A 10,724-nucleotide genomic window follows, 5' to 3' on the forward strand; every position below is an offset into this window, starting at 1 on the left:
TTGTCATTGTCTATTCTCATCTTAAATTCTTTACTGTTTAACCCAGAGTTTCTCAACTAGGGTTCAGTGGAACCCTAAGGTTCTTTGAGAAGTTGCCAGCTGTTCCATGTGAGACTGCTGGGGAGGGGGGGGGGCTCATATAAAGTTGACCATAGATACATCATTTGGTCTCATCATACAACAAGAGATGTACTCAAACTATTTTTCACATGGCATTCTATTCTGCCGGTCAGTCCCTAGATCAGGAATCGTAACAGAAAATTCGCAGCTAATAGTATAATCTATCTGCTACAATTCACCCACAGCTTCTACTAATGAAAGCCATGATGACTGTAGTTTTGCAGAAATTACCATACGATATAAGTATCCTTAAGCATTCCAGTTTTCCATATTGTGCAGCAATAAATAAAGGTGTGATCCCAAAATCATCTACAGACTCTTTGTTGGCTCCTTCATCCAGGAGTAATTTCAATATTTCAGAATAATTCTGAAATGGGAAGAAAAGATAGGTTGTTAAATATGGCTATAGAACTGAAATCTTTCCACTTTGATTATTATTTGTAGCCAGTTCCTTGGTCCCTTAAAGCTAAATTCAGCTGATGCTAGCCCATTACAATATTGCCAGTGACAACTGAAAACACACAGTGGGATACCAGCAAAATATAAGCCAAAACAGATTTAGAGGTCTGCCATTTTATAATGCAGCCTTTTGTTTCTTGTAACATTTAATTCTGCTCAAGTGAAAGACTGATTTATAAAAGAGTTTTTAAAGCAGTTCTCAAGGGACAAAAAAGCAAACAAAATGACTCCATAAGATTTTTTTGGCTTTTTTAGATCTTAAAGACTAGATGGACTTCAGGATAACTGAAGAAATGACCCAGTTTTGCTACCGTGTTTCCAAAAATGTCTTATATTTTTTGAACCCCGAAATATGCGCTTGGCCTTATTTTCGGGGAGGTCTTATTATTTTGGAGCGCGTGGAGCAAGACGGGGCTCCTCTTGATGTCTTACCTGATTTCCAGCTCTGTCTCCCTAACCAGAGAAAATGGTGGGGACCGGCTGCGCATGCATTTAAATATTTTCGGGGGAGGTCTTATTTTAACCTTTTAACACAATATAAAACCATAAAAAATCAAAACAATAGATTAAATCAAAGCAGGATTTGACTTTTTACAGATGTGGGATGACTAAAACTCTAACTATCTCTCAGGAAGATCTTAAAGTTATACATGGTAGATAAATAAACAAAGGCATTAAATGAAAGGGGTTTCGTCAAAATTATAACTTCCAGTCAAAAAGTCCCCATTACTTAGAATTCTCACTGGTTTAAATCCAGAGGTGTTTCTGTGACATTTTGCTCATGCAATGGGGCTTTTTAAATTCCTCCCTCACATTCCCTTAACAGCTTCTTCATTCAAAATAGGACAGGGTCAGAAACAAAGGGCCGAATCAAGATAAGGAAGCACAGTGATTTTTGAAAGCAGAAGCCCTTTCCCACTTGTACATGAATATTTAGGTATTACAGTTGATTTCAAAAAGATCTGCCCCTCACAACCCAAAGAAGTCATTATTAAAACTATTACCATACTTAGAACTGTGAAAAAAAAGGTATTATAAATGTCGGAATGCAGTCTACTACACCAAAGAACTAAAGAGATGGAGAATCTATACAAGGAACCATAGGCTGGTGCTCACCTTTTAAATACCAAAATGCCATTTATTTGAAGGTCTCAGAATAATGGGATAAAACAAGTATTTCAAGTGAATTATTGTACAATAACAAATTTATGACCCATGTTACATCTGATCATTTCTTAAATATGTGTAATACTTTTATCATTTAAAACGCATATTGTTTCATACTCTCTTCAGCTCTTGTCATATTGAGGATGATCATTTGCATTTAAACTGAGTTTACTACACTGTCACAGATCAAAAAGTAAATGGCTTGCAAAAATTACACAAACCTGTTCTTTAAAGAGAACAAAAGTAAAACTTTTATTCATGAGGAAATGAAATTATGGATTTATAGCTTACCTGAAAAGCAGCCTGATGCAAAGAATTCCATTCAGACCAGCAGTGGGATCCATTAAGATTGGCTCCATGTTGAAGGAGAAGCTTAATCACATTAGTATGTTCGTTTTCAACAGCTTCAAAGAGTGGGTTAAAAGCTATTGTTATTATATACTAGACAACCCATACCCCTCTGGGTCATCATTTCAGACATATTTTCTTACCTAAACAGAGAAAAAGAATGACCAAGAGCAAGCAAAAAAAAAAAAAAAAACCAGTGGGAGTAAGAACCTCTAACTTCAAGCAGCTTCCCCATTGAGTTTCCTTGTAAGAATCTGGTAGAGAGCATTGGAAATCCTTCCTTCCTTCCTTCCTTCCTTCCTTCCTTCCTTCCTTCCTTCCTTCCTTCCTTCCTTCCTTCCTTCCTTCCTTCCTTCCTTCCTTCCTTCCTTCCTTCCTTCCTTCCTTCCTTCCTTCCTTCCTTCCTTCCTTCCTTCCTTCCTTCCTTCCTTCCTTCCTTCCTTCCTTCCTTCCTTCCTTCCTTCCTTCCTTCCTTCCTTCTTAGGGCCTTACTATTTAAGAGTAACTTGTCAGACTATTCAGAAATGTGGGAGATGGCTTTCTGAAGACATGCCTTTTAAAGGAGGCCCATTTTTATGGTTAATAAGAAAGGGCTTTTTCTTTTTCTTTTTTTCTTTTTTCTGTATTGCTCCCACACTATAGAAAGCATCACTTTCTCAGCTGATTTTGACCTCCATATATTATTTTAAAAGTCTGTTTAATATTCATCTTTCATTAGGCTTTCAGTTAATTAAAAATAAAACTAGAAAGAGATATTAAATTATCTTCCTAACAGCACGTTATAGATTTCATCTCTGGCAACAAATGCAATTATTATTCAATAGTTTTTCATTCGTGCTAAGGCAGTTTTGGAAACATCAGCATCACTGCAATTATTTTCTGTAGCTTCATCAGCAATTCAAGATCAGACAGCAACAAGTTTTAAATATCTTGCACATAATGTATATTATATGAAATGTGCAAATACTTTTCTAAAATGAAAAAATCCTGAATGCTTGTATTATCTGTGCTATTCTCTCTCACAAAAAGAAAATGAAAACTTCTTTTTAAAAATTATGAAAATGCTATATTGCATATGCACTTAAAAGTCAAGTGGATTCTCTGGATTGCACCCAATGTTCAATTCAGTAGTAGAAATTTTTTAACTGGAAAGGTTCTTTTTATTCTATTCCCTCCAATACAGCAAATTTTATCGAGACGGATGATCTTCCAGATCAGAATTGAGATGGGAGTTACAGAATGGGAAAAGAGAGAGAAATTGATATACACAAGCAGCACATGTTGGAGATAGATAGATGATAGATGACAGACAGACAGACAGACAGACAGATATTTAATTTGTTTGCCATCCATCTCACTGCAAGGTGACTCTGGATAGTTTGCATTATATATCTAATGGATATATGTCTATTGCAATATAAATTCATAACTCTAGGAACAGAGGGATGAATACTATGAAAAGCATGCTTCATTGACAGCAACAAAATTACTGTACAGTGAAAAAGTGGTGAATAGAGTATTAAAGATACAAGGTCCAACAGTGGTAGCAGCTTATAATGAATCATTTAATTTATAAATTGTGGAGGTTCATTACTATCCTATACAGGTGGAAAAGGTTAAAAGGCATTGTTAAGAACAGCATTTTTAAAGAAACTTGCATGATCTTAAAAAGTTGAACAAAGGAGAAGTGAGAATATATTATTTCTTTCCAGGTTTTTGCCTGTCTGATTATTGCACTGCCAAGACAGTTTCTATTTCACATTAAGCCAGGAATTTGTCTTGATCACTTTTAATTCTCCATGTAGACTTGACTCTCCCACTTATGTATTAACTCCATAATCCCAAATCCTCACGCATCAAGAAGATGCAAAGTCAGGAACTCTTTGAAAATAGATTTTATTGTGGCTGAGACCAAATAACAACAAAAGCTACAACAGTAAAGAGATGTTGGACAGAATTTCTAGAAGTAGCCAAGTTCAATTGAGAGCTGTGGCTTTCAGGCTGATTTTCAGAGCACTCTTGTAATGCTTTGCTCTGAATGGAGTTTTGAAAAAAAGGTTTCTCTTTTCAAACAAACACAATACTCTTCTTTTATCTTTTGAAACAAAAAAAAAAGACATCAAAACATCAAATTTCCTTTTAATGAATAATTTGAAACCCAGGCATATTTTGCATAATTCAAAACTGACTAATATGTACACACAATATAAAATGAACCTTTGGGGAGTTTATTATATATTTTCTACTATCATATTTTATAAGCCAGACCAGTACCATAGCTACTTTACACAGATCAGCACCCTGATTTCTAGATTGGGGAATGAATATGTGTTTGCTTTACTATAACTCTGAGGAAAAGAAAGAAAAAGAGTTCTTTTATATCTACCGATGTACAGCGATATTACTCTATACTAACCAGCTAGCAATGTTGACATTGGGGATAAACTGAAAAGTTCTGTGTAAGAATATTCTAATCTATAACAGATCTCTAATCCAGCAGAAAATCTCTAATTATTTAAGAAACAATTGTTCACAATAGAGAAATATAGTTCTAGCAAGTTAAAACTAGCTTGTGGGCTTGAATTCAGCTTGACAAGTAAAGAATTATTAATTCTGAAGCTAGTATGGCTAATGAGTCTTTTCTCCTGGCAGCCTCCAAACCCATTGTTTTATTTCCTCTGCAATAAATCTAATTCTTTAGCCCAAAGATCAGAGTGATAACCAATAAAAAATTAAGACATAATGCAAACATATCCAACCATCAGTCCAAGAGGCACTGAGGCAAATTCTATTCCTTCCAGAGCATATAATCACTTTCAACCCTAGCCTTGTGATTTCCCTACACCACTACTCATTGCCGATATCCTGATATTTTGCAGCCTATCCAGAGACCAATTACACAATTCTGAGTTTCCAGTAAAGGATTTCTTCCTTAGTCAAAGCATCATTGAATTTTTGAAACAAGTGCTGTAATTTATAAGAGCACACTGAAGTCTACAATGTTTAAAATCAATTCAACATTTTGCTGCTCCTTGGATAACACTGACACCTATCGGTTCATACATAGCAATTGATTCCTCCCTATTTAAAGATTGTCATTTCCATTAGTCCTATGACTTGCTCAATTACTGAATAATCCTCCAAATGTTTCACAACCTTGCCTTTCCAATACAGTCTTTGGGAGTAAATCTTGGTGTATGGGCCTAAGAACTTAAATGAGACACCTTGTCTTCCCTTTCAGCTAAAAAACTAAATGACCAACAGAATTTTGGCCATTTGTACAAGGAACTGGTAACTGATGTTGTAAGGAGGCAGTTTCCTGCCTGAAAAATAGCAACAAATATATTAAACAACATGTGGAAAATAAGAAACATATTTGAAAGATGATGAGAATAATCTATCCTGGTTTTGGTTCAAAGCAAAATAAGCACCTTCCTTATCAGAATCAGAATAGAGCTGGAAGGGACCTTGGAGGTTATCTAGTCCAGCCCCTGCTCAAGGAGATCCTATACCCATGATGGCGAACCTATGGCACGCATGCCACAAGTGGCATGTGTAGCCATATCAGTGGGCATGCTACCTCAGCTCTGGCGCGCATGCGCGCACCGGCCAGCTGATTTTCAGGCATTCTGGGCTCACCAGAAGTAGGGAAACAGGTTGTTTCCTGCCTCCGGAGGGTCTGGGGATGGGTGGGAAAGGCCCGTTTTTCTTTCTCACCTAGCTCCAGATCCTCTCTATGCATCTGGGGAGGGCGAAAACAGCCTTCCCCACCCCCTGAGGCCCTCCGGAGGCCTGAAATGGCCCATTTCCCAACTCCCGGTTGGACAGGAAGTGACTTTTTTTGCTGTCCCCAGCTTCCAGAGACTCCTAGGTCTGGCACCCTGATACAGGAAATATCCAAAAATTATTATCAAAGTGTTAAAATAGGTTCATCATTATTCAAACAAGGGGGGGGGAGAAGAATCTTCAAAACAGAAGAAAAAGAACAAAAAGCTTGGACCATATATAAAATGCCATTTACTTTGCACAATCATTCCTTCACAGTCCTAGTGCTACAGTGAGCTTTTGGCCTTTTTAAACAGTTAATCATAATGTAAAACACACGCATATATACTGAATCACAAATCTTGCTTTCAAAAACTGTTCAAAAGCCTAAGAATGTTACTCTCAAGAATGAACAGCTATATTGAAAATATGAAACCAAATGACCTATCCATCTTACCTACATATAGCAAAACGTTTCTAAAAGAGAAGCAACTGTGAACCACTTGCCCAAACTTCAAACTGAAGAGCACTGGACAACACCGGTTGGGAAAATGGAAAACTACACAGTACAAAACTGCACAGATGTGTCCATGCACTTGCCATAGTTGGATTTGTATTTCCTGCACACTGATAAAGGAAGCAATCCAATAACAGCTATATTTGCAGTATATTCAAGAACTATGATTAGCTGAAACTTTGAATTAATATAAAGTAATGATGGCATTTTTGTTATTTTTATATTTCTATTTGTTTATGCCAAAGCACATAGCTAGAACAATTAAAGTGATGATGATCAGTTATGAAAAGAAGAAATCTTAAACATCTATGTTTGAGGAATTTTCTCCCATGTAACTCTTAACTTTTTGATAACAATATACTCACCTAGAAATAAGGGTGTGGTAGCATCATTAGTGACTTCATTAGGATCAGCACCAGATTCCAGAAGAATAGCAGTACATTCCAGATTTCCCCTACTTGCAGAAAGATGTAATGGACAAGTACCCTCAAATGTTTTGGATCTTATGTAGTTAGCAGAGGATGCTGCAAATTGTAATAGAGTAAACTGAGTAAAAGAATAATACATAAAAGTTGGAGAAGCTGCCATTTTCCACCCCTTCCTAACTGCAGTCCATCTACATAAATAAACAGAATCACAACATGGTGGCAAAGCATGTGCTTCTCACATAAAAAGTTCCAGTTCACATCTTCATTTAAAACAATCATAACTTACTGTTGTTCCTAGGAAGAAATTCTGAGCTACTTGGACAATCACTCTGAACTAGTACAAGGCATTTATTGCTAATCTAAATATGCAAAAAGGAGCACATTTTTTTGCCTATCCTGCCTGCTTTCTCTTGAGAAAGTAAAGACAGCCCTTTCCTAGAAAGCATTCCCTTACAATGCCAATTTAGGATCAGTATTGCATTTTAGCTGTTTTTATTAATTATTTTCTTTTCTACAAATATCATACAATCTTACAATTACTATTTGGCAGCAGGAAATAGTACTGAAATATAATGAAATATTGGACTTTGACACCAAGGGTATACAAATCATAGTCTCTAACATTTCATCGTTGAATCATTTGTGGGGCATTTAAATACTTTCTAAATACTTCAATCAATCAATGGTGAACCTAATTTGCTCCTCCACTCTAGTATCATAATAATCAACCACAATTTTTGCATCTCCAAAGATGAATAAAGCGTGGCTTCCAGGATACACAAGTTTCTCTACTCCTATTCAACATTTATTAAGTTAAAATTTAGCAAAAAATCATCATATCAAAAATCCTCTCATGAAGAAAATAATTCAAGTAATATATCTTGGTTCTTTAAAAGAGCCTTGGAAGAAATCATTTTACTAATATGATAAAGGGTTGATTTGCATGTAACAATAGCACTTAGCAAAAACACAGGTACATTTTCCATACTTTACATTTTCCATACTTTAAAAAAAAATCTTGCTGAAAAAAATCTATTCTTGCTGCCCAGATTTTTTAACAGATTTTAAAACTCTTATCCTGAAAAACATAGTTGATCGAAGAACAGAGAAGCTGTTCTTTCTCGATTTGTTCATTAATATAACAATAGGGTGTTGGGGTGATGACCTCAAAAACCCCACTAACTCAGTGATTATTGACTTGAAAATTTCAGTAAGTATACCTCTCGCCTGGAATGCTATAAACAACAGCTCAAGACCTAGCAAAAGTAAGTCAAGAGATGGTAAATTATAATGATGCTTTCCAATGCTGTACACAGACAATTGGCAGATATGATTAATCTACTTTTCATCAATTAGATATCTGATGGGAAATTGGAGTCAATTGGAGAACTAATACTATAAGGCTTAATTTTATCTTCATTTTAATTATATTTGAAAATAAGTGGCAGTAATCACCTTTAAAAGCAAGAGAAGGCAATCATGGAAATGAAGATCACACATTATTTCAGCCTCCAAGAGTCATAGTAGCAATAATGACACTAGAGGGAGACAGGAAAATATTTGGCCATATTTTGAAAGAATTTAGATTAAATGTGTTAAAATAATGCTGGAATTCTAATGTGCCTGTTTTGCTCGCTATTTAGGATAGGAAAAAAACCCAAAAATCATAATGCCGAATTTTGACCTTTTGCTCCTTGAGTATCAGTAGCTCAAGCTACTGAGAGTATGGTTTAAGGGTCAGATCTTATGCTTTTTGTAATTTCTGAAATATCTATCCCTGTTTAAAGAAATTACCGGTAATCTACTGAAGAAAATTGGAGTCTCTGAAAATTCCCATTACTCTGAAACAGAAAGCATATAAATATCACTACTGCTGATACATTTCTCCTTACCTGCTTGAATTAAAAGCTTTAGACATTCATTTTTGTTTTGAAATGCAGCTTCATGAATAGCCATCCAACCTCTGTTATCAGGAACATCAATGCTGTATCCCTTTTTGATTAGTTTCTTCAAAAGTTTAATATTGCCTTTTCTGGCTGCAAGCCCAACAGCCGAACATCTATCAGAATAGGCTTCGGTAAAATCCATCCTAACAAATTGGGGTAGGAGAAAATGAAGAGGCATTGCCCATAAACGTAATCGAAAAAGAATACAACAGTGTATTATTTCAACAAAAGTTATCCTCATTAGAATATAAATGTACACAAATATATCTGATAGGCACCTCTACAATAAATTTATTTTCAGAACGTATTAAGAACATCAGAAGGCCATGCCCAGAGTATATACATCTAGCAGGATCACCAAGGCGTGAAGAGCATCCCAGCTAAAGCAAACAGACCCATGTATTAGGCAGTAGCAATGTAGGAAAATGCTGAAGAGAACAATCACTTTAGTAACAACAGTAAAGGCACCATTTCATATTGTATGAGAAAAGACAATGGTAAACCACTCCTGTACTTTACTAGAAAACTACTTGGGTAGTTTGGATGATAGTTATGGTGACTGACAATATAGAGGCTGGTGCTGGGCCTCTGAGATGGCACCAGGGTGGATAAAAATCAATGGTTTTTTTTAAGAAATCAAAAAAATCATTTTTTTTTAATTTAAATCGGATTTTTTTGATTTAAATCGGATATTTTTTATTTTTATCAAATTTATTTTAATAAAAAACTTTTGGGGTAAAAATCTATCGTAAGATAGTTTTCTATTTAAGATACATAAATAATTTTGTTTATTCAGCATGAAATGGAGCTTAGTTATGTAGCATGAGGCTGTATATTCTGCAACACTGGGACTATCGGTGAGTCAACAGTGGGTCAAAGGAGTAGCAGAGATGACAGTTGCTCTTTAAAAATTATGATTTAAATCGAGTTGATTTAAATCAAGCCTTTTTACTAGTTATTTAAATCATGATTTAAATTGTGATTTAAATCAACTCGATTTAAATCAAATCCACCCTGGATGGCACTCAACATGCTACTGAGAAAGAGCTAAGGATTTTCCAGTGTGTTCATGTCAGATTGATTAAATTCTTCAGGACACCTAGTCACTAATGGTGCCACATAGAAAAAGAAAATGCAAAGATACAAAGACAGAATTATAGTGGGAAATGCAACGTATGAAGTATGAGCATGTTCAACACAGTGAAAGATTAAGTGAAACAACTACATGCTGACATTTTAAGTTGACTGAAATGGACTGTTGTGGACTGTTGACTTTCAGTGAGATCACATTGTTTGCTACTGTAGTACTCTGAACATGAAAAACAAAAAAGGAACAACACTCAGATCACTCTTTGTTTAGGAGTTTTGCTGTGCAACATCTCTTCATAGGGGTGATCTATCAGATCAGTCAACCCATGGTGCCTAATGGATCCAATGAAGTTTCAGAAGGCACCTGCACAGTTTTCCAAGAATCTGAGGGAAATTAAGATTGATTATCCATTAAAATAAAGGGGAAGCTGAGGAGTTTGACCAAATTACACTGGGGTGATCTCTCTCTTCTCACAGATCCAATACTGCTCCTTGTTTACCAAACAAGGTTTACCAAAGAGTTTATCGAGATGAAATCACAGAGGAAGACCCATTTTGAGTCCAACCACTAGTAAGAGTTCACATTTGCATCTACACAGTGAAAATCCAACAACCAAATGGAGATATTTTGCCACTTCATTGCATCTGATTAGAGATAGAAAAGACAATTTTTATAATAAGTCTGAAAGGCCCACTGTGAAGAATTTTATGACTTCTAGCTAATAAAACCACTCGATTCAAGAGAGTTGAACTTCAGCTGCACAGCATCAACAGAGGTAACTGGCCCTTTTCACAGGTCATTCACTCACAGGTCACTCACAGGTCACTCACACTGTATAAACTAAATTTACGTAACTAGAAGAAAGTCAGAAATTCAGCTTTCTA

At 35.7% G+C, this 10,724-nt stretch overlaps 1 protein-coding gene across 4 annotated transcripts in view; it reads right to left on the reverse strand.

Moving 5' to 3' along the window:
* ASB3 (ankyrin repeat and SOCS box containing 3) overlaps nt 1-10,724 on the reverse strand; it is a 58,016-nt gene that overhangs the window by 22,567 nt on the left and 24,725 nt on the right. For 3 of the 4 annotated variants that reach the window (XM_034427385.3, XM_034427386.2, XM_034427387.2), the window contains exons 2-5: nt 8,697-8,893; nt 6,742-6,900; nt 2,038-2,150; nt 352-487 (exon numbers count right to left, since the gene is read on the reverse strand). In XM_034427385.3, coding sequence (XP_034283276.2) covers nt 352-487; nt 2,038-2,150; nt 6,742-6,900; nt 8,697-8,893 — 605 coding nt within the window. Of the gene's footprint in view, nt 1-351; nt 488-2,037; nt 2,151-6,741; nt 6,901-8,696; nt 8,944-10,724 lie in introns of those variants that run through there. The other variant, XM_087883288.1, reaches the window with a different exon arrangement.

The sequence above is a fragment of the Pantherophis guttatus genome, chromosome 1, assembly GCF_059756535.1.
Source record: "Pantherophis guttatus breed Tessera chromosome 1, ASM5975653v1, whole genome shotgun sequence".
Lineage (NCBI taxonomy): Eukaryota > Metazoa > Chordata > Lepidosauria > Squamata > Colubridae > Pantherophis > Pantherophis guttatus.